The sequence below is a fragment of the Argiope bruennichi genome, chromosome X2, assembly GCF_947563725.1.
Source record: "Argiope bruennichi chromosome X2, qqArgBrue1.1, whole genome shotgun sequence".
Lineage (NCBI taxonomy): Eukaryota > Metazoa > Arthropoda > Arachnida > Araneae > Araneidae > Argiope > Argiope bruennichi.
The window spans coordinates 51,518,722-51,543,683 of record NC_079163.1 but is presented as its reverse complement, the minus strand read 5'-3'; the positions used below and the strand labels follow the sequence as shown (position 1 = coordinate 51,543,683).

The 24,962-nt window shown below is 31.3% G+C and overlaps 3 protein-coding genes across 3 annotated transcripts in view; all 3 read right to left on the bottom strand.

The window, feature by feature from the left end:
• Positions 1–1,201: 1,201 nt before the first annotated feature.
• Positions 1,202–2,317, bottom strand: LOC129959775 (uncharacterized). Its single transcript, XM_056072668.1, has one exon. It carries the CDS (start codon positions 2,315–2,317, stop codon positions 1,202–1,204), a length of 1,116 nt encoding a protein of 371 aa, XP_055928643.1.
• Positions 2,318–2,362: 45 nt separating this feature from the next.
• Positions 2,363–3,271, bottom strand: LOC129959774 (uncharacterized). Its single transcript, XM_056072667.1, has one exon. The coding sequence runs from the start codon at positions 3,269–3,271 to the stop codon at positions 2,363–2,365; it is 909 nt and encodes a 302-aa protein (XP_055928642.1).
• A 555-nt stretch (positions 3,272–3,826) lies between these two features.
• LOC129959773 (uncharacterized) overlaps positions 3,827–24,962 on the bottom strand; it is a 58,066-nt gene continuing 36,930 nt past the window's right edge. The window contains exon 2 of the mRNA XM_056072666.1: positions 3,827–5,163. Coding sequence (XP_055928641.1) covers positions 3,827–5,163 — 1,337 coding nt within the window. The remainder of the gene's footprint in view (positions 5,164–24,962) is intronic.

Genomic DNA, 24,962 nt, shown 5'->3' with positions numbered 1-24,962 from the left:
ACGTGGAATTCAGGTGAGATTCTTGGAGAGCAACTATATAAGTATTGTAATCTGATAAAAGTTGTAACAAAGTTATTATTCTTAAAAGAACTGAGCAATTTTCTTTCAGTTTGACAGGTCTTTTCATTATAGCTAAGTGGTAAATTTGATTCAGCTTAGAAAAGATATGGCGCGTGAATCATAACGAAAAGGCAAAGACGTATGATTTGAATATCCTCAATATTATGGTTATCGGTGAACGTCGTCCTTATCAAGTAAAAGACGAAAAAAGAAATTCTTTAAAAATTATGAAAAGAAATGCTACAAAAGAATTTCCCAAGAAATTCTTTCGGAGTATTATAGTATTTTTTGTTATATTTTTAAGTTATCTGTGATTTTGATTTTGTAAAGTATCTTGATATCGTGCAAAGTTTTATGCTTGCGGGGAGAGGAGTTTTTTTTTTCCCCTTCACTCGGGAAGTAAATGATCTGATATTTTCAATATTTATTTTTATTTTTTTTCTTCTGTTATTGATTTAATAGATTCAAATATTTGGCTGTGTCTTAATGAATAATTTTAGTCTATTTGAAGGAATTTGTTTTACCGTTTCATTAATAAATAGGTAGAGCTTATTTCCTTACTGATGCATTTTTCACCATAAAAGTGTCGTAGAATTTTTCTTTATAAATTAAGAACAAATGTGTGGACAGAAAGTTTTACTTTCTTTTGAGGAGATCAATAGAAAATGTGTGAAATAAAATACATCATTTGAATTTCAAGCTATTTTTAGGTGTCTTGCATTTAAGCAATGATTTTTTTTCCATCTCACTTCTGAAGTAAATAGAATGTATGAAGATATATATTTCGAAGAATGCTATATTTCTTTCTTGTTCCTTTGTAAATCAGCGTTTTTTTAAATGTCACAATGCTATTAAGGACGTCAGCCTTTTTTTGCATTTATAGCAACGGGCTTTGTCTTTCAGGGGGCAATTATTTACGTTATGGCCACGGTTTGTGCATAAAAAACAACGATTACTATTTTTAAACTTTTGTTTACGACTATCTAAAGGTCCCTGGTTCGATCCCGGTTTTCGGCACCATATATTAAGGACGTCAGCTTAGTAAAGCATACATTTATTCTTCACAACAAGTAGACGTACAAGCATATAAGTAGTTTTAGAATAACAATAAAACAAGGTGATGCCACTCAAGCTAAAGTAATTATACAAAATTGTTTGCTTGCTCTCCTTCCGCGACATCCTCCCCACCCTGGTCAACCTCCAGAGGTATGACCAGTTGAATTGGACGGGTAATCTCCTTTCCTTTGACACGAAGTATGCAGGTTCGAATTCTTCCGTCCCGGCCATCGATTAATTTCACTACGAGAGCTTTCTTCCACATTTGTCGTGGTCGCAGATCTTCTTGTAATAGTACCAAGTCACCTACTCGTACTCGTGGTGATTGCTTTACATTCCCTACTTGATGAAATGTGCGTAACTCCAAAAGATATTCTTTGAACCATCTTCTCCAAAATGTATCCAGTAAGTCTTGCTGTTGCCTGTAAATATTTGTGAGCTTGTCATTTCTAGACTCAGGTCCAGATGGGACAGTGGTCAACTTTCGACCAGTTAGGAAATGAGCTGGGGTCAAAGCTTCCTCTGTATCATTCTCACCACGCTCATAAATCAAAGGTCTACTGTTGAGTGAGGCTTCTATTCCCACTAATACCTTAGTTAAGGCTTCCTCATCTAGTAATGAGCTACCAAGGGATTTTCGAAGGCATCGTTTGGTTAGACCTATTAGTCGCTCCCGCCATCCTCCCCACAAAGCTGCTCGTGGTGCAATAAACTTCCACTTTATACCATTGTGAGCATAGAATTGCTGCACTTTTGCTGATGTCAATGTATTCCAAAGGAAAATTAGTTCTTTGTTTGTGGCATGGAAGGTAGTGGCGTTGTCACTGTATATAGTATGTGGAAGTCCTCTTCTACTGACAAATCGTTGCAAGGCCAAAAGAAACTTGTCTACAGAAAGGTCAGAAACAAGTTCGATATGCAAGGCTCTAGTAGTAGAACATGTAAATAGCGTGATGTAAGCTGTATTTGAAGGTTTAAAGGTCCTAATATAAATTGGGCCTGCAAAGTCTATTCCAGTAGTATCGAAAGGCATACAAGGAGTGAGTCTGTCAGCTGGAAGAGGGGCTTCTATTTCATTAGAACTTAAAGCATGAGACAGTTTGCACGGTAAATAGGTTTTAATCACTCGCTTGATGGCTTGACGACCACGGAGTATCCAAAACTCGGAGCGTAATTCTGAAAGAACTACACGAACACCCATATGATGTAGACGAATGTGCGTGTGTCTAATCAACAAGTGCACAAATTAATGAGATCCTTCAAGTAGTATTGGGTGTCTTTGTTCAACTGATATTCGTGCGAATTGCAGCCTACCACCAAGTCGTAAAATGTTATCTTTTAGAAATGGGTGAAACCGAGAAATTTTTGAGGATTTAGGTAAGGAACGATTATGCTCTAGTGCGTTGATTTCTACAGAAAAACTCTGTTTCTGTACAACTGAAATCCAATAGTTTCTTGCCTTATTCAGTTCATCAGTTGTCAATTCTGAAGTAAAATGTTGTCGAGATTTACAGTTGTTCAGAAAACGATAAATCCACGCTGTAATTCTCAAAAGTTTTGTGTATGAACTGAAGCGGGATATATCGATTAAAGTTTGGATAGTCGATGTTTGGTTCTTTACTTGACGAGCTTCTATATCCATTAATAATTTTTCTTCATTTGTCAAAATGTTTTGAACTGGCCAGGTGCCTGAAATTTGTGCTAACCAACTTGGGCCGTTCCACAAAGTTTCTAGATATGGTAATTCTGCTGGGAATACACCACGGGAGAGATGATCTGCTGGGTTCTGTGTGCCTGGGCAATGTCGCCACTGCGATGGAAAAGTGTATTGAAGAATTTCAGTTACTCGGTTACATACGAATGTTTTCCATCGATTAGTATCATTTCTTATCCAACTTAATACAACAGTTGAATCACTCCAAAGTGTTGATGTTTGATTTTCTAAACCAGTTTCTTTGCAAAAATAGTGAAGTAAACGAGCTCCTAGTAAGGCTGCCAAAAGTTCTAACCGTGGAAGTGTCACCTTTTTAAGTGGAGAAAGTCTATTGCGACTGCAAACTAGGCGAACGTTTGTTTCGTTAAGCTCAATGAAACAAATGTATAATGCGGCACCATAGGCCTTTTCCGAAGCATCGCAAAAGACATGGATACTCATGTGAGAAGTAGCAGAAATTCCAATCCAGCGAGGAATATGTATCTTGTTTAAAGATGATATTTCAGATACCCATCTGTTAAAGCTTGCGGCAATGACTGGAAGAAGAATTTCGTCTCATTGAACTCCCATGAGCCACGTGGTTTGAAAAAGAATTTTTCCAATTACTATTGCTGGTGCATAGAGGCCTAAAGGATCATACAACTTTGATACAATTTTAAGAAGTAAACGATTTGTTGCAGGAACAGCAAACTGATAAACACTTTCGTTTATATCTGTATGAAACACGTCTTCTTTGGTATTCCAGTTAATTCCTAATACTTGCGTATTGCATTTAAAGATGATATCCTTTAGTTCCCAAATAGCCTGTAGGTTCTTGGAGTTTGTACTCCATTTAGCCAAAGGTAAACTTATCTGTGTCATCAAATCTTGCATTTCTTGGTAAAGAGTTGTTGCTTGTTCAGCAGTATCCACTCCCATAACAAAGTCGTCCATGAAAATATTATTCTCCAAGTGTTTAGCTGCAGTAGGGTAGGAATCAGAGTACATATTAACTAATTAACGAAGAGTGGCAGAAAGCAAAAAAGGACTAGAAGTCAATCCAAAAGGTAAACGTGAAAAACGATAAGTAAGTATTTCATTTCGCAAATGTATTTTTCCGTTTGCATCCTTTTCTGTCCTAAACCACAGGAACCTAGTACAGTTTCTATCCTCTTCATCCAAAATAAGTTGCAAGAATGCTTGACGTCCGTCGCTCGTGATTGCGAATTTGTGAAGTCGAAATCGTAACAATGTTGCAAATATTTCTGGAAGCAAATTCGGACCCTGCTCAAGAGCATCATTTAAGGAAGGATGTCCTGGTGTATGAGAAGAAGCGTCAAATACAATTCGCCATTTCTTTTCGTCATTCTTTTGTTTTTTCAATATATGATGAGGCAAGTAAAATAGTTTTGATTCGTTGCAAGGACAATTATCAGCAAGTTCAACATGTTGGTTATCGATATAATTTTGCATATGTTCTGTATAAATATCTCTTAAGTCTGAATGAGTAAAGAGTTTGTTACGGAGTATTTGAAATCGTTTGAGTGCTATTTCGTAATTATTCGATGAAAGAATCACCTCTGGTTTCCATGGTAACTTTACAACACGGCGGCCATCAACTTTGCAAAATGAATTGTGAAAATCACTTAAAATTTCAGAATTATGAATAGCCATCCCTTTATCTTGCATAGTTTTAATGCCAATTGTTTCCAAGCCCCAAAATCGTCTCACGTGATCGTCCAGATCCCGTACCAAAGTTTCTGAGCTGATGTTGTGAACTGAAGAAACAGAAAAATATGCTATAGTAGTGAACGAACGGTTTCCGGAAAGAATCCATCCAAATAGTGTAGGTATTAACACATGAGTCGCAGAAAGTCTATTAGGGGATTTAGTATGCCCTATAGTCCAATAAAAATCAGCACCTATCAGAATTTCTATAGGTAAGTCGTTTAAGCTGTCTGATGGATCAGCAAGTTTCAACTTTTGACTATGAGCAAAAGAAGAGACAGGTTGGGGAGCAGATGGATGAAAGGCATAAGTATTTGAACTTTCAAATGCTTGTATATTTATTTTTGAGTTGCTCCAAATACTTGACAAGATAAATTTGACCTTCCGTCTCGTTTCAGTGTTTGTTGAAATGGATTCGAATGCTTGAAGATTCAATATTTCTGAGCTAGTGATTTCCAGTTGCAAGAAGTCGATCAAACTAGGATGAATGAAGCTAGACTGACTCCCTCCGTCTAAGAGACACCTCGTTACTTTTGTTTTACCAGTTGGGCCAATTACATATACTCGAGCTGTTTGCAGATGAGTAAATTTGGGAGTTATAATATCAACGTTATTAGTAGATGTAACTGGAATAGTAGTTAAATTTGGATTCTCAGTTACAGTTTTGCAGATGGAAACATGATGCCTTTTTTTGCATTTATAGCAAGGGGCTTTGTCTTTCAGGGGGCAGTTATTTACGTTATGGCCACGGTTTGTGCATAAAAAACAACGATTACTATTTTTTAACTTTTGTTTACGACTATCTAAAGGTCCCTGGTTCGATCCCGGTTTTCGGCACCATATATTAAGGACGTCAGCTTAGTAAAGCATACATTTCTTCTTCACAACAAGTAGACGTACAAGCATATACGTTATTTTAGAATAACAATAAAACAAGGTGATGCCACTCAAGTTAAAGTAATTATACAAAATTGTTTGCTTGCTTGCTTGCCGCAACACAATGCATTAAAGGATTGTGATATTCATAACAATCATCTGCCTCAAATGCAACAAAATATCACTACTGTAGTGGATTCACTTACTTTTACTTGAATTATTTAAAGATTGCAGTACAAGAATTTAGCACAAGCAGTAGGAAATTTTTGCCACCTGCCTTTTTATATACGTTGTGTTCATGTTTCATATTTTATTATTAAATTGCATGGATTTAAATTTAAAAATCTTATTTTTGTTTCCTGACATATGATTTTATATATTACCAACAATGTACTTTATCCTTTTTACTAAAACATTAAGCATATATTTTAAAGGAATTGAATTCAGTATAATAAGGTTGTAATTTATTCAGTAGTAAATTCTTATTGTAAATAATTAATATCTTGGATGAAGAAAATCTGATTCTTAGAACTTCTATTCCTATAGTAGTGAAGTTGTTGATTTCTTTGCAGATAAAAGTTAATAATGAAATACCTTGCTTTGCAGAATAATTTTAGTTTAAATATTGTAAAATTAACGATTTCGATATTTCACTTCTTTTATTAAGCAAGGGAATGAATTCTGTAATTGATATTTAAGGGAACATACTTGTTAAATATTAAATTGCTTTTATTTCCTCTTAAATGATACGGCAAATTTATTGACCTTAAATGGCGTCTACGACGATGCAAATGCGATATGATTCAGGTTTTTTTTTTGTTTGTTTGTTTTTTGACTAAACTTAATCAAGAATTCGAAACCATGTAAAGTTATTGAGAAGCATTAGTATTGTATTTTTTTTTTTTGATAAGATATACTTCCAAAGGTAATCCATTAATCGTTACACTTCATCAAATTATATAGAATTAACATTCTAGACAGAGTGGCGCTGCAGTGCCTGCCCATAGAGGAAGAAATGATTGGAGACGACAAGAGCGCCACTCTGTCCATTGCTTTATTTTGCATTACTCCTCATTTTGCAATTCAATGAGAAAATATTCACAGACATTCATATTGTATTTTAGAATTCTAGAATTTTGTTGTTTTAGCATAGTTTGGAATTTTAATGTTGAACATGTTTATAGTAGAATCGCTGGGAAGATTTTTAATTCTCAAAGACAGATTGAAATTAGCTTCACAATAATAGAAATAATGTTATATGCACTTTACAAATTCTTTAAGCGATCTCTTATAGAATAATAGTTTTCCAAAAATATGCTCTCTCTATCATTTGATTCTTCAAATCTTAAAATAATCTCTAAATATAATGTTATGTTCTTATATTTCATTTTTTCTAATTTTAAAACCACTGCTAACTTTAAATAAAATGCTTGCTTTCGCTACGCAAAGAGCGATACAGACTTCACTCTTTTAGTCATCTTGATATTGAGAGTAGCAGACGAAAAAATAATTTGAAATGTTCCATTAGTATATCATATAGAAAAGTAAAAATATTTCTTATAGGCGTTTGAAATGAAAAAATGTGAAGAGAAACGCTGGAAATTGAAACAACTTAATTTGGGATGAGATTAGATGATTTTAACAGCAATGTCTATTTAACAGTAGAATCAGAATGTATATTTCGCCATTGCATTGGGCATATTTGATTTGTACTTTAATTATTTGATTTTCATGAGCTTTAATATGTTGAAAGAATTTTCCTTAGAGTTCTTCGAAGAAATCCTCAAACTTTGAGAGTTTAATTTCTTAGTGTTCTGAATACACCAGTGAGCACTGATGATGTTACGAAGTATTTTGTTCAGGTTAGTTTTAGGCACAAGTCCTCATATTTGAGAAGCATCAGTTAAAATAGGTATTGAAACTTTGTTCGTATAAAAGTAATTTATTCTTTTGGAAAAGTGGCAAAGTTTGCCAATCAGAGGAACCATGCGATTAAAATTTAGTCCAGATATTTTCTGTGTGTTAGTGGATACTGCATTTCAATGTGAGTTTATTGCATGGAGTCGTTCAAAGATACTGCAATTTTTCTTCCCATATTAAATCATCAAAGAATTGAGTTGTCGGTAATGGCTTCCACGGTTGCGCTTCCCTTCCCATGATGGCATGAGTCTTTTCAATATTGTTAGAAGCATACAGCATATTTCAATATTCAGTTGTCCTCGCTAAGGAATTTTGTGGTTTCCGTCTGTAAGAATTGCACAGTGGCCAGTATCCCACGTGGGAGACCGTGGTTGAATTCCCTGCCCGCGAGATACCTTTTCTGTTTCAAAACTATTTTAAAATTTTCGAGACCTTAGAAACTTTTATAATGCCGACATGTTGGTTTTAATCTCATCATCACAATATTAAGAATTTTTAAGCAGATAAATTCAATTTTATTTTCAATCATTAATTCTTATTCTAGATGAGACTCTTTTGCCTTGAATCTTTGATTTGCAGAAATTTCATTCATAGTTTTTTAATTGCTTGAAATATTGAGTACACTGATATATAAATTCTACCTGAACATGCTGTTGGATGTGTAATTTTAAATAATCTTTCAAACTATGAAATATCAAACTGTATGTTAATTAAGTAAAATATCCAACATAATATGTACTGAAGTACATAGTGATACCTACATAGTGCAGCTTTCTTTCTTATTACTAGCGCCTGTAACCACCACAATGGCAGTAAGACGCTTTTCTTGAGTAGTTGATATACTAAGCAACTGATTTCGGAAGACGTAAAATATCAATAATACACCTCTTATTAATGTAGTGGTGGGAGCAGTTGCTTCCTTTACAGGTCATAGAGTTGTTTATGACATATCGTCCTGCCCGCACGAGTTGCTTCTTTAAATATGTTAAGTTAGTTAAAGTAACTGTTTGGATATTTATTTTACTATTTGTCTACTGGTATATTTACTTGTAGTAAACATAGTAAAGAAACTAATACTGCTGCTACGTTTACTATTATATAAACAAATGAAGGAAGATATGTTTGGATTAACCGTTTGTTTATAAATGATTTATTCGATTATACGGGAACATTTATGTATGCAGAAATTTTTCAATAGTTAATTGTTTTTGAATGGTTATAATTACATTATAATTTAGAATAAGTTCTTTAGCTTTGACTTTGTCTTAAATAGTGTTGTTATTTCCAATTTCTTGACCCTAAGCAGCGTCTAATACGATGCGAGTGCATGTATTTAGTCTATTTTTCTGACCGAACTTAATCAAGAATCTGAAACTGTGCATGGTTATTGTGATACTTTAGTATTGTTTGTTTATTTTAGCATGATGTCTGCCCAGAAGTATTGCATTCATCGATTCATGTATTTCTTGAGGAAATTATATATAATCCACTTCCGAGACAGGGAAGCGATAATGGCCCCTCTCAATCAAGGGAGAAATGGACATACATGCCAAGAGTTACTTTCAGTTATTTATTTTTATTTATTTATTTATTTTGAATTCCACTAATAATATATTTATAAACATTTTTACATGAATTGGTATGGCAACATTTTGTAGTTTCGCAGAAATTCAAATTGTATTTTTGGATATGCATATAGTAGAATAACTTGAAAAATAATTAGATCTCAAAGAGAGATTGAAATTAGTATCATAAAAATAAAGTATCAGAAACTTGAATTTTTGTAAGTCATCTGCTGTGGGAAAATAATTTTCCGGGAAAATACTATATGTATCGTAAGATTTTTCGAATTTAAAAACCTTTCAGTAATTATACTTTTCTTATAAGATAAGGTTATGTTCTTATATGTATATATTTTCTTATATTAAAAGAGACTGCTTGAATTAAATATGTGAAGATTCATTGTGATTTAACAATTCCATTCAGTTTGATATTTGTAGTTACCGAGGTAAAATAGTAAGAACTGTACCAGTGTCGTATCCGATTAGAAAAGAGAAGCAGTACAATAGCTGCAAATTATTTTGGATAGAAGTTAGGTGAGTTTCAATGGCAATATACATTTATAAATATAATGAGGAAATGTATCTTTTGCCATTCCATTGGGCATTGTAGAGTTGCTCTTTAATTATTTGATTTTCATGGTTTTTGATTTGATTAAGGAATTATCGTCAGAGTTCTTTGCTGAAATCATCAATTTGAGATTTTTTATGTTCTCAGCCGCAGTTTCCCATATTATAGAAGTTACCTGGTTGATTTGGTTTTTTGGGCTGTATAAAAGGTTTTAACGATTGGCTTGTTGTCATGTAGTTGAGGATTATTGAGAAAAGATGTACTTTAATCCGTTCGTGTTCCAGAATTCATGTTTTTGTATGCCTTTTTTCGTGAACTTTCTGTTTGTTCAATGAATGAGATTTTGCTCAGAGCATAGGTTGAAGAGCATATTGATATTTCTTTTGAGTGAGTTGCTAATCTAATAAATTTATCCTTGCACCTGTGATAAAATGTTATATGTTGTCTTTTTCCATACTTATTTCCCTTTTCATTATTTTTCTAGGTGAATTGGAAGAAGCTTTCTTTTGAGACCATTTATTATTGTTCACATGAGATCAGATTGACAGCTGCTAAAATGGAGCTGGTGAGCTTTACCATATTTTTGCCGATTTTGACAACTGAGACGATTACTGTATATTTAGGGAACAAGTTTATGATGATTTGATGGAATTTAGCCCAGTAAAGTATATTTTTATATAAAAAATGTTGGCATTAATATGCAGGGAAGTCGTATTATGATCTCTATTGTTATCATTAATTGAATCGACCTTTCCAGAAAAAGAAATTCTTCAGGATTCCAAAATCAAGTGTTCTGGGACTACGGACATTATTGGGAAACAATATTGATAGGAACACAACCAACTCGTTTAGATTATTGCAGAAAAAATTGTAGATGATCGTTCCTCTTCTGATTTGTTTGCTTGAATTCCATTCGCATGAAGTCGTTAATTGCTATTCATTTGCTGTTTGAATTGAAACTATTGCTTTATTCTTGGATAGAGATATTACCACGCGGAGGTCTGTAAATGCTTTGAACGTTGTTTCGTTGACATGTAGAAAGTTGGATCGGGCAGCTTATCTTTTCAAAAGGAGAAGGGAATAGATTGAGGGGTAGACGAATTTCAATAAGAATATCCACGCCAATACTTTCGATGAGTGAATTGATCAATTCTACATATAGATTAGTGTGAGAATTTCAGCTCTCTACGTGGAATTCAGGTGAGATTCTCGGAGAGCAACTATATAAGTATTGTAATCTGATAAAAGTTGTGACATAGTTATTATTCTTCAAAGAAATGAGCAATTTTCTTTCAGTTTGATTGGTCTTTTCATTTTAGCTAAGTGGTAAATTTGATTCAGCTTAGAAAAGATATGGCGCGTGAATCATAACGAAAAGGCAGAGACGTATGATTTAAATATCCTCAAATTAAAGTTATCGATGAACTTCGTTCTTATCAAGTAAAAGACGAAAAAAGAAATTCTTTAAAAATTATGAAAAGAAATACTACAAAAGAATTTCCCAAGAAATTCTTTCGAAGTATTATAGTATTTTTCGTTATATTTTTAAGTTATATGAGATTTTGATTTTGTAAAGTATCTTGATATCGTGCAAAGTTTTATGCTTGTGGGGAGAGGAGTGTTTATTTTTTTTCCCTTCACTCGGGAAGTATATGATCTGATATTTTCAATATTTATTTTTATTTTTATCTTCTGTCATTCATTTAATAGATTCAAATATTTGGCTGTGTCTTTATGAATAATTTCAGTCTATTTGAAGGAATTTGTTTTACCGTTTCATTAATAAATAGGTAGAGCTTATTTCCTTACTGATCCATTTTTCACTATAAAAGTGTCGTAGAATTTTTCTTTCTAAATTAAGAACAAATGTGTGGACAGAAAGTTTCACTTTCTTTTGAGGAGATAAATAGAAAATGTGTGAAACAAAATACATCATTTGAATTTCAAGCTATTTTTAGGTGTCTTGCATTTAAGTAATGATTTTTTATTTCATCTTATTTCTGAAGTAAATAGAATGTATGAAGATATATATTTCGAAGAATGCTATATTTCTTTCTTGTTCCTTTGTAAATCGGCGTATTTTTAAATGTCACAATGCATTAAAGGATTGTGATATTCATTACAATCATCTGCCTCCAATGCAACAAAATATCACTACTGTAGTGGATTCATTTACTTTTACTTGAATTATTTAAAGATTGCAGTACAAGAATTTAGCACAGCAGTATGAAATTTTTGCCACCTGCTTTTTTATATACGTTGTGTTTATGTTTCATATTTTATTATTAAATTGCAAGAATTTAAATTAAAAAATCTTATTTTTGTTTCCTGACATATGATTTTATATATTACCAACAATGTACTTTATCCTTTTTACTAAAACATTAAGCATATATTTTAAAGGAATTGAATTCAGTATAATAAGGTTGTAATTTATTCGGTAGTAAATTCTTATTGTAAATAATTAATATCTTGGATGAAGAAAATGTGATTCTTAGAACTTCTATTCCTATAGTAGTGAAGTTGTTGATTTCTTTGCAGATAAAAGTTAATAATGAAATACCTTGCTTTGCAGAATAATTTCTAGTTTAAATATTGTAAAATTAACGGTTTTGATATTTCACTTCTTTTATTAAGCAAGGGAATGAATTCTGTAATTGATATTTATGGGAACATACTTGTTAAATATAAAATTGCTTTTATTTCCTCTTAAATGATACGGCAAATTTATTGACCTTAAATGGCGTCTACTACGATGCGAATGCGATATGATTCAGTTTTTGTTTGTTTGTTTGTTTTTTGACTAAACTTAATCAAGAATTCGAAACCATGTAAAGTTATTGAGAAGCATTAGTATTGTATTTTTTTTTTTGATAAGATATACTTCCAAAGGTAATGCATTAATCGTTACACTTCATCATATTATATAGAATTAACATTCTAGACAGAGTGGCGCTGCAGTGCCTTCCCATAGAGGAAGAAATGATTGGAGACGACAAGAGCGCCACTCTGTCCATTGCTTTATTTTGCATTACTCCTCATTTTGCAATTCAATGAGAAAATATTCACAGACATTCATATTGTATTTTAGAATTCTAGAATTTTGTTGTTTTAGCATAGTTTGGAATTTTAATGTTGAACATGTTTATAGTAGAATCGCTGGGAAGATTTTTAATTCTCAAAGACAGATTGAAATTAGCTTCACAATAATAGAAATAATGTTATATGCACTTTACAAATTCTTTAAGCGATCTCTTATAGAATAATAGTTTTCCAAAAATATGCTCTCTCTATCATTTGATTTTTCAAATCTTAAAATAATCTCTAAATATAATGTTATGTTCTTATATTTCATTTTTTCTAATTTTAAAACCACTGCTAACTTTAAATAAAATGCTTGCTTTCGCTACGCGAAGAGCGATACAGACTTCACTCTTTTAGTCATCTTGATATTGAGAGTAGCAGACGAAAAGATAATTTGAAATGTTCCATTAGTATATCATATAGAAAAGTAAAAATATTTCTTATAGGCGTTTGAAATGAAAAAATGAGAAGAGAGACGCTGGTAATTGAAACAACTTAATTTGGGATGAGATTAGATGATTTTAACAGCAAAGTCTATTTAACAGTATAATCAGAATATATATTTCGCCATTGCATTGGGCATATTTGATTTGTACTTTAATTATTTGATTTTCATGAGCTTTAATTTGTTGAAAGAATTTTCCTTAGAGTTCTTCGAAGAAATCCTCAAACTTTGAGAGTTTAATTTCTTAGTGTTCTGAATACACCAGTGAGCACTGATGATGTTACGAAGTATTTTGTTCAGGTTAGTTTTAGGCACAAGTCCTCATATTTGAGAAGCATCAGTTAAAATAGGTATTGAAACTTTGTTCGTATAAAAGTAATTTATTCTTTTGGAAAAGTGGCAAAGTTTGCCAATCAGAGGAACCATGCGATTAAAATTTAGTCCAGATTTTTTCTGTGTGTTAGTGGATACTGCATTTCAATGTGAGTTTATTGCATGGAGTCGTTCAAAGATACTGCAATTTTTCTTCCCATATTAAATCATCAAAGAATTGAGTTGTCGGTAATGGCTTCCACGGTTGCGCTTCCCTTCCCATGATGGCATGAGTCTTTTCAATATTGTTAGAAGCATACAGCATATTTCAATATTCAGTTGTCCTCGCTAAGGAATTTTGTGGTTTCCGTCTGTAAGAATTGCACAGTGGCCAGTATCCCACGTGGGAGACCGTGGTTGAATTCCCTGCCCGCGAGATACCTTTTCTGTTTCAAAACTATTTTAAAATTTTCGAGACCTTAGAAACTTTTATAATGCCGACATGTTGGTTTTAATCTCTTTATCACAATATTAAGAATTTTTAAGCAGATAAATTCAATTTTATTTTCAATCATTAATTCTTATTCTAGATGAGACTCTTTTGCCTTGAATCTTTGATTTGAAGAAATTTCATTCATAGTTTTTTAATTGCTTGAAATATTGAGTACACTGATATATAAATTCTACCTGAACATGCTGTTGGATGTGTAATTTTAAATAATCTTTCAAACTATGAAATATCAAACTGTATGTTAATTAAGTAAAATATCCAACATAATATGTACTGAAGTACATAGTGATACCTACATAGTGCAGCTTTCTTTCTTATTACTAGCGCCTGTAACCACCACAATGGCAGTAAGACGCTTTTCTTGAGTAGTTGATATACTAAGCAACTGATTTCGGATGACGTAAAATATCAATAATACACCTCTTATTAATGTAGTGGTGGCAGCAGTTGCTTCCTTTACAGGTCATAGAGTTGTTTATGACATATCGTCCTGCCCGCACGAGTTGCTTCTTTAAATATGTTAAGTTAGTTAAAGTAACTGTTTGGATATTTATTTTACTATTTGTCTACTGGTATATTTACTTGTAGTAAACATAGTAAAGAAACTAATACTGCTGCTACGTTTACTATTATATAAACAAATGAAGGAAGATATGTTTGGATTAACCGTTTGTTTATAAATGATTTATTCGATTATACGGGAACATTTATGTATGCAGAAATTTTTCAATATTTAATTGTTTTTGAATGGTTATAATTACATTATAATTTAGAATAAGTTCTTTAGCTTTGACTTTGTCTTAAATAGTGTTATTATTTCCAATTTCTTGACCCTAAGCAGCGTCTAATACGATGCGAGTGCATGTATTTAGTCTATTTTTCTGACCGAACTTAATCAAGAATCTGAAACTGTGCATGGTTATTGTGATACTTTAGTATTGTTTGTTTATTTTAGCATGATGTCTGCCCAGAAGTATTGCATTCATCGATTCATGTATTTCTTGAGGAAATTATATATAATCCACTTCCGAGACAGGGAAGCGATAATGGCCCCTCTCAATCAAGGGAGAAATGGACATACATGCCAAGAGTTACTTTCAGTTATTTATTTTTATTTATTTATTTATTTTGAATTCCACTAATAATATATTTATAAACATTTTTACATGAATTGGTATGGCAACATTTTGTAGTTTCGCAGAAATTCAAATTGTATTTTTGGATATGCATATAGTAGAATAACTTGAAAAATAATTAGATCTCAAAGAGAGATTGAAATTAGTATCATAAAAATAAAGTATCAGAAACTTGAATTTTTGTAAGTCATCTGCTGTGGGAAAATAATTTTCCGGGAAAATACTATATGTATCGTAAGATTTTTCGAATTTAAAAACCTTTCAGTAATTATACTTTTCTTATAAGATAAGGTTATGTTCTTATATGTATATATTTTCTTATATTAAAAGAGACTGCTTGAATTAAATATGTGAAGATTCATTGTGATTTAACAATTCCATTCAGTTTGATATTTGTAGTTACCGAGGTAAAATAGTAAGAACTGTACCAGTGTCGTATCCGATTAGAAAAGAGAAGCAGTACAATAGCTGCAAATTATTTTGGATAGAAGTTAGGTGAGTTTCAATGGCAATATACATTTATAAATATAATGAGGAAATGTATCTTTTGCCATTCCATTGGGCATTGTAGAGTTGCTCTTTAATTATTTGATTTTCATGGTTTTTGATTTGATTAAGGAATTATCGTCAGAGTTCTTTGCTGAAATCATCAATTTGAGATTTTTTATGTTCTCAGCCGCAGTTTCCCATATTATAGAAGTTACCTGGTTGATTTGGTTTTTTGGGCTGTATAAAAGGTTTTAACGATTGGCTTGTTGTCATGTAGTTGAGGATTATTGAGAAAAGATGTACTTTAATCCGTTCGTGTTCCAGAATTCATGTTTTTGTATGCCTTTTTTCGTGAACTTTCTGTTTGTTCAATGAATGAGATTTTGCTCAGAGCATAGGTTGAAGAGCATATTGATATTTCTTTTGAGTGAGTTGCTAATCTAATAAATTTATCCTTGCACCTGTGATAAAATGTTATATGTTGTCTTTTTCCATACTTATTTCCCTTTTCATTATTTTTCTAGGTGAATTGGAAGAAGCTTTCTTTTGAGACCATTTATTATTGTTCACATGAGATCAGATTGACAGCTGCTAAAATGGAGCTGGTGAGCTTTACCATATTTTTGCCGATTTTGACAACTGAGACGATTACTGTATATTTAGGGAACAAGTTTATGATGATTTGATGGAATTTAGCCCAGTAAAGTATATTTTTATATAAAAAATGTTGGCATTAATATGCAGGGAAGTCGTATTATGATCTCTATTGTTATCATTAATTGAATCGACCTTTCCAGAAAAAGAAATTCTTCAGGATTCCAAAATCAAGTGTTCTGGGACTACGGACATTATTGGGAAACAATATTGATAGGAACACAACCAACTCGTTTAGATTATTGCAGAAAAAATTGAAGATGATCGTTCCTCTTCTGATTTGTTTGCTTGAATTCCATTCGCATGAAGTCGTTAATTGCTATTCAAAAGGAGAAGGGAATAGATTGAGGGGTAGAAGAATTTCAATAAGAATATCCACGCCAATACTTTCGATGAGTGAATTGATCAATTCTACATATAGATTAGTGTGAGAATTTCAGCTCTCTACGTGGAATTCAGGTGAGATTCTCGGAGAGCAACTATATAAGTATTGTAATCTGATAAAAGTTGTAACATAGTTATTATTCTTCAAAGAAATGAGCAATTTTCTTTCAGTTTGATTGGTCTTTTCATTTTAGCTAAGTGGTAAATTTGATTCAGCTTAGAAAAGATATGGCGCGTGAATCATAACGAAAAGGCAGAGACGTATGATTTAAATATCCTCAAATTAAAGTTATCGATGAACTTCGTTCTTATCAAGTAAAAGACGAAAAAAGAAATTCTTTAAAAATTATGAAAAGAAATACTACAAAAGAATTTCCCAAGAAATTCTTTCGAAGTATTATAGTATTTTTCGTTATATTTTTAAGTTGTATGAGATTTTGATTTTGTAAAGTATCTTGATATCGTGCAAAGTTTTATGCTTGTGGGGAGAGGAGTGTTTTTTTTTTTTCCCTTCACTCGGGAAGTATATGATCTGATATTTTCAATATTTATTTTTATTTTTATCTTCTGTCATTCATTTAATAGATTCAAATATTTGGCTGTGTCTTAATGAATAATTTCAGTCTATTTGAAGGAATTTGTTTTACCGTTTCATTAATAAATAGGTAGAGCTTATTTCCTTACTGATCCATTTTTCACTATAAAAGTGTCGTAGAATTTTTCTTTCTAAATTAAGAACAAATGTGTGGACAGAAAGTTTCACTTTCTTTTGAGGAGATAAATAGAAAATGTGTGAAACAAAATACATCATTTGAATTTCAAGCTATTTTTAGGTGTCTTGCATTTAAGTAATGATTTTTTATTTCATCTTATTTCTGAAGTAAATAGAATGTATGAAGATATATATTTCGAAGAATGCTATATTTCTTTCTTGTTCCTTTGTAAATCGGCGTTTTTTTAAATGTCACAATGCATTAAAGGATTGTGATATTCATTACAATCATCTGCCTCCAATGCAACAAAATATCACTACTGTAGTGGATTCATTTACTTTTACTTGAATTATTTAAAAATTGCAGTACAAGAATTTAGCACTAGCAGTATGAAATTTTTGCCACCTGCTTTTTTATATACGTTGTGTTTATGTTTCATATTTTATTATTAAATTGCAAGAATTTAAATTAAAAAATCTTATTTTTGTTTCCTGACATATGATTTTATATATTACCAACAATGTACTTTATCCTTTTTACTAAAACATTAAGCATATATTTTAAAGGAATTGAATTCAGTATAATAAGGTTGTAATTTATTCAGTAGTAAATTCTTATTGTAAATAATTAATATCTTGGATGAAGAAAATGTGATTCTTAGAACTTCTATTCCTATAGTAGTGAAGTTGTTGATTTCTTTGCAGATAAAAGTTATTAATGAAATACCTTGCTTTGCAGAATAATTTCTAGTTTAAATATTGTAAAATTAACGGTTTTGATATTTCACTTCTTTTATTAAGCAAGGGAATGAATTCTGTAATTGATATTTAAGGGAACATACTTGTTAAATATTAAATTGCTTTTATTTCCTCTTAAATGATACGGCAAATTTATTGACCTTAAATGGCGTCTACTACGATGCGAATGCGATATGATTCAGTTTTTGTTTGTTTGTTTGTTTTTTGACTAAACTTAATCAAGAATTCGAAACCATGTAAAGTTATTGAGAAGCATTAGTATTGTATTATTATTTTTTTTTGATAAGATATACTTCCAAAGGTAATGCATTAATCGTTACTCTTCATCAAATTATATAGAATTAACATTCTAGACAGAGTGGCGCTGCAGTGCCTGCCCATAGAGGAAGAAATGATTGGAGACGACAAGAGCGCCACTCTGTCCATTGCTTTATTTTGCATTACTCCTCATTTTGCAATTCAATGAGAAAATATTCACAGACATTCATATTGTATTTTAGAATTCTAGAATTTTGTTGTTTTAGCATAGTTTGGAATTTTAATGTTGAACATGTTTATAGTAGAATCGCTGGGAAGATTTTTAATTCTCAAAGACAGATTGAAATTAGCTTCACAATAATAGAAATAATGTTATATGCACTTTACAAATTCTTTAAGCGATCTCTTATAGAATAATAGTTTTCCAAAAATATGCTCTCTCTATCATTTGATTTTTCAAATCTTAAAATAATCTCTAAATATAATGTTATGTTCTTATATTTCATTTTTTCTAATTTTAAAACCACTGCTAACTTTAAATAAAATGCTTGCTTTCGCTACGCGAAGAGCGATACAGACTTCACTCTTTTAGTCATCTTGATATTGAGAGTAGCAGACGAAAAAATAATTTGAAATGTTCCATTAGTATATCATGTAGAAAAGTAAAAATATTTCTTATAGGCGTTTGAAATGAAAAAATGAGAAGAGAAACGCTGGAAATTGAAACAACTTAATTTGGGATGAGATTAGATGATTTTAACAGCAATGTCTATTTAACAGTAGAATCAGAATGTATATTTTGCCATTGCATTGGGCATATTTGATTTGTACTTTAATTATTTGATTTTCATGAGCTTTAATTTGTTGAAAGAATTTTCCTTAGAGTTCTTCGAAGAAATCCTCAAACTTTGAGAGTTTAATTTCTTAGTGTTCTGAATACACCAGTGAGCACTGATGATGTTACGAAGTATTTTGTTCAGGTTAGTTTTAGGCACAAGTCCTCATATTTGAGAAGCATCAGTTAAAATAGGTATTGAAACTTTGTTCGTATAAAAGTAATTTATTCTTTTGGAAAAGTGGCAAAGTTTGCCAATCAGAGGAACCATGCGATTAAAATTTAGTCCAGATTTTTTCTGTGTGTTAGTGGATACTGCATTTCAATGTGAGTTTATTGCATGGAGTCGTTCAAAGATACTGCAATTTTTCTTCCCATATTAAATCCTCAAAGAATTGAGTTGTCGGTAATGGCTTCCACGGTTGCGCTTCCCTTCCCATGATGGCATGAGTCTTTTCAATATTGTTAGAAGCATACAGCATATTTCAATATTCAGTTGTCCTCGCTAAGGAATTTTGTGGTTTCCGCCTGTAAGAATTGCACAGTGGCCAGTATCCCACGTGGGAGACCGTGGTTGAATTCCCTGCCCGCGAGATACCTTTTCTGTTTCAAAACTATTTTAAAATTTTCGAGACCTTAGAAACTTTTATAATGCCGACATGTTGGTTTTAATCTCTTTATCACAATATTAAGAATTTTTAAGCAGATAAATTCAATTTTATTTTCAATCATTAATTCTTATTCTAGATGAGACTCTTTTGCCTTGAATCTTTGATTTGCAGAAATTTCATTCATAGTTTTTTAATTGCTTGAAATATTGAGTACACTGATATATAAATTCTACCTGAACATGCTGTTGGATGTGTAATTTTAAATAATCTTTCAAACTATGAAATATCAAACTGTATGTTAATTAAGTAAAATATCCAACATAATATGTACTGAAGTACATAGTGATACCTACATAGTGCAGCTTTCTTTCTTATTACTAGCGCCTGTAACCACCACAATGGCAGTAAGACGCTTTTCTTGAGTAGTTGATATACTAAGCAACTGATTTCGGATGACGTAAAATATCAATAATACACCTCTTATTAATGTAGTGGTGGGAGCAGTTGCTTCCTTTACAGGTCATAGAGTTGTTTATGACATATCGTCCTGCCCGCACGAGTTGCTTCTTTAAATATGTTAAGTTAGTTAAAGTAACTGTTTGGATATTTATTTTACTATTTGTCTACTGGTATATTTACTTGTAGTAAACATAGTAAAGAAACTAATACTGCTGCTACGTTTACTATTATATAAACAAATGAAGGAAGATATGTTTGGATTAACCGTTTGTTTATAAATGATTTATTCGATTATACGGGAACATTTATGTATGCAGAAATTTTTCAATATTTAATTGTTTTTGAATGGTTATAATTACATTATAATTTAGAATAAGTTCTTTAGCTTTGACTTTGTCTTAAATAGTGTTATTATTTCCAATTTCTTGACCCTAAGCAGCGTCTAATACGATGCGAGTGCATGTATTTAGTCTATTTTTCTGACCGAACTTAATCAAGAATCTGAAACTGTGCATGGTTATTGTGATACTTTAGTATTGTTTGTTTATTTTAGCATGATGTCTGCCCAGAAGTATTGCATTCATCGATTCATGTATTTCTTGAGGAAATTATATATAATCCACTTCCGAGACAGGGAAGCGATAATGGCCCCTCTCAATCAAGGGAGAAATGGACATACATGCCAAGAGTTACTTTCAGTTATTTATTTTTATTTATTTATTTATTTTGAATTCCACTAATAATATATTTATAAACATTTTTACATGAATTGGTATGGCAACATTTTGTAGTTTCGCAGAAATTCAAATTGTATTTTTGGATATGCATATAGTAGAATAACTTGAAAAATAATTAGATCTCAAAGAGAGATTGAAATTAGTATCATAAAAATAAAGTATCAGAAACTTGAATTTTTGTAAGTCATCTGCTGTGGGAAAATAATTTTCCGGGAAAATACTATATGTATCGTAAGATTTTTCGAATTTAAAAACCTTTCAGTAATTATACTTTTCTTATAAGATAAGGTTATGTTCTTATATGTATATATTTTCTTATATTAAAAGAGACTGCTTGAATTAAATATGTGAAGATTCATTGTGATTTAACAATTCCATTCAGTTTGATATTTGTAGTTACCGAGGTAAAATAGTAAGAACTGTACCAGTGTCGTATCCGATTAGAAAAGAGAAGCAGTACAATAGCTGCAAATTATTTTGGATAGAAGTTAGGTGAGTTTCAATGGCAATATACATTTATAAATATAATGAGGAAATGTATCTTTTGCCATTCCATTGGGCATTGTAGAGTTGCTCTTTAATTATTTGATTTTCATGGTTTTTGATTTGATTAAGGAATTATCGTCAGAGTTCTTTGCTGAAATCATCAATTTGAGATTTTTTATGTTCTCAGCCGCAGTTTCCCATATTATAGAAGTTACCTGGTTGATTTGGTTTTTTGGGCTGTATAAAAGGTTTTAACGATTGGCTTGTTGTCATGTAGTTGAGGATTATTGAGAAAAGATGTACTTTAATCCGTTCGTGTTCCAGAATTCATGTTTTTGTATGCCTTTTTTCGTGAACTTTCTGTTTGTTCAATGAATGAGATTTTGCTCAGAGCATAGGTTGAAGAGCATATTGATATTTCTTTTGAGTGAGTTGCTAATCTAATAAATTTATCCTTGCACCTGTGATAAAATGTTATATGTTGTCTTTTTCCATACTTATTTCCCTTTTCATTATTTTTCTAGGTGAATTGGAAGAAGCTTTCTTTTGAGACCATTTATTATTGTTCACATGAGATCAGATTGACAGCTGCTAAAATGGAGCTGGTGAGCTTTACCATATTTTTGCCGATTTTGACAACTGAGACGATTACTGTATATTTAGGGAACAAGTTTATGATGATTTGATGGAATTTAGCCCAGTAAAGTATATTTTTATATAAAAAATGTTGGCATTAATATGCAGGGAAGTCGTATTATGATCTCTATTGTTATCATTAATTGAATCGACCTTTCCAGAAAAAGAAATTCTTCAGGATTCCAAAATCAAGTGCTCTGGGACTACGGACATTATTGGGAAACAATATTGATAGGAACACAACCAACTCGTTTAGATTATTGCAGAAAAAATTGTAGATGATCGTTCCTCTTCTGATTTGTTTGTTTGAATTCCATTCGCATGAAGTCGTTAATTGCTATTCATTTGCTGTTTGAATTGAAACTATTGCTTTATTCTTGGATAGAGATATTACCACGCGGAGGTCTGTAAATGCTTTGAACGTTGTTTCGTTGACATGTAGAAAGTTGGATCGGGCAGCTTATCTTTTCAAAAGGAGAAGGGAATAGATTGAGGGGTAGAAGAATTTCAATAAGAATATCCACGCCAATACTTTCGATGAGTGAATTGATCAATTCTACATATAGATTAGTGTGAGAATTTCAGCTCTCTACGTGGAATTCAGGTGAGATTCTCGGAGAGCAACTATATAAGTATTGTAATCTGATAAAAGTTGTAACATAGTTATTATTCTTCAAAGAAATGAGCAATTTTCTTTCAGTTTGATTGGTCTTTTCATTTTAGCTAAGTGGTAAATTTGATTCAGCTTAGAAAAGATATGGCGCGTGAATCATAACGAAAAGGCAGAGACGTATGATTTAAATATCCTCAAATTAAAGTTATCGATGAACTTCGTTCTTATCAAGTAAAAGACGAAAAAAGAAATTCTTTAAAAATTATGAAAAGAAATACTACAAAAGAATTTCCCAAGAAATTCTTTCGAAGTATTATAGTATTTTTCGTTATATTTTTAAGTTGTATGAGATTTTGATTTTGTAAAGTATCTTGATATCGTGCAAAGTTTTATGCTTGTGGGGAGAGGAGTGTTTTTTTTTTTCCCTTCACTCGGGAAGTATATGATCTGATATTTTCAATATTTATTTTTATTTTTATCTTCTGTCATTCATTTAATAGATTCAAATATTTGGCTGTGTCTTAATGAATAATTTCAGTCTATTTGAAGGAATTTGTTTTACCGTTTCATTAATAAATAGGTAGAGCTTATTTCCTTACTGATCCATTTTTCACTATAAAAGTGTCGTAGAATTTTTCTTTCTAAATTAAGAACAAATGTGTGGACAGAAAGTTTCACTTTCTTTTGAGGAGATAAATAGAAAATGTGTGAAACAAAATACATCATTTGAATTTCAAGCTATTTTTAGGTGTCTTGCATTTAAGTAATGATTTTTTATTTCATCTTATTTCTGAAGTAAATAGAATGTATGAAGATATATATTTCGAAGAATGCTATATTTCTTTCTTGTTCCTTTGTAAATCGGCGTTTTTTTAAATGTCACAATGCATTAAAGGATTGTGATATTCATTACAATCATCTGCCTCCAATGCAACAAAATATCACTACTGTAGTGGATTCATTTACTTTTACTTGAATTATTTAAAAATTGCAGTACAAGAATTTAGCACTAGCAGTATGAAATTTTTGCCACCTGCTTTTTTATATACGTTGTGTTTATGTTTCATATTTTATTATTAAATTGCAAGAATTTAAATTAAAAAATCTTATTTTTGTTTCCTGACATATGATTTTATATATTACCAACAATGTACTTTATCCTTTTTACTAAAACATTAAGCATATATTTTAAAGGAATTGAATTCAGTATAATAAGGTTGTAATTTATTCAGTAGTAAATTCTTATTGTAAATAATTAATATCTTGGATGAAGAAAATGTGATTCTTAGAACTTCTATTCCTATAGTAGTGAAGTTGTTGATTTCTTTGCAGATAAAAGTTATTAATGAAATACCTTGCTTTGCAGAATAATTTCTAGTTTAAATATTGTAAAATTAACGGTTTTGATATTTCACTTCTTTTATTAAGCAAGGGAATGAATTCTGTAATTGATATTTAAGGGAACATACTTGTTAAATATTAAATTGCTTTTATTTCCTCTTAAATGATACGGCAAATTTATTGACCTTAAATGGCGTCTACTACGATGCGAATGCGATATGATTCAGTTTTTGTTTGTTTGTTTGTTTTTTGACTAAACTTAATCAAGAATTCGAAACCATGTAAAGTTATTGAGAAGCATTAGTATTGTATTATTATTTTTTTTGATAAGATATACTTCCTAAGGTAATGCATTAATCGTTACTCTTCATCAAATTATATAGAATTAACATTCTAGACAGAGTGGCGCTGCAGTGCCTGCCCATAGAGGAAGAAATGATTGGAGACGACAAGAGCGCCACTCTGTCCATTGCTTTATTTTGCATTACTCCTCATTTTGCAATTCAATGAGAAAATATTCACAGACATTCATATTGTATTTTAGAATTCTAGAATTTTGTTGTTTTAGCATAGTTTGGAATTTTAATGTTGAACATGTTTATAGTAGAATCGCTGGGAAGATTTTTAATTCTCAAAGACAGATTGAAATTAGCTTCACAATAATAGAAATAATGTTATATGCACTTTACAAATTCTTTAAGCGATCTCTTATAGAATAATAGTTTTCCAAAAATATGCTCTCTCTATCATTTGATTTTTCAAATCTTAAAATAATCTCTAAATATAATGTTATGTTCTTATATTTCATTTTTTCTAATTTTAAAACCACTGCTAACTTTAAATAAAATGCTTGCTTTCGCTACGCGAAGAGCGATACCGACTTCACTCTTTTAGTCATCTTGATATTGAGAGTAGCAGACGAAAAAATAATTTGAAATGTTCCATTAGTATATCATGTAGAAAAGTAAAAATATTTCTTATAGGCGTTTGAAATGAAAAAATGAGAAGAGAAACGCTGGAAATTGAAACAACTTAAT

What these genes read in the sequence shown, in the direction of transcription:
- LOC129959775 (XM_056072668.1), bottom strand. Translation starts at nt 2,317, where the DNA reads ATGGGTGTTCGTGTAGTTCTTTCAGAATTACGCTCCGAGTTTTGGATA.
- LOC129959774 (XM_056072667.1), bottom strand. Translation starts at nt 3,271, where the DNA reads ATGAGTATCCATGTCTTTTGCGATGCTTCGGAAAAGGCCTATGGTGCC.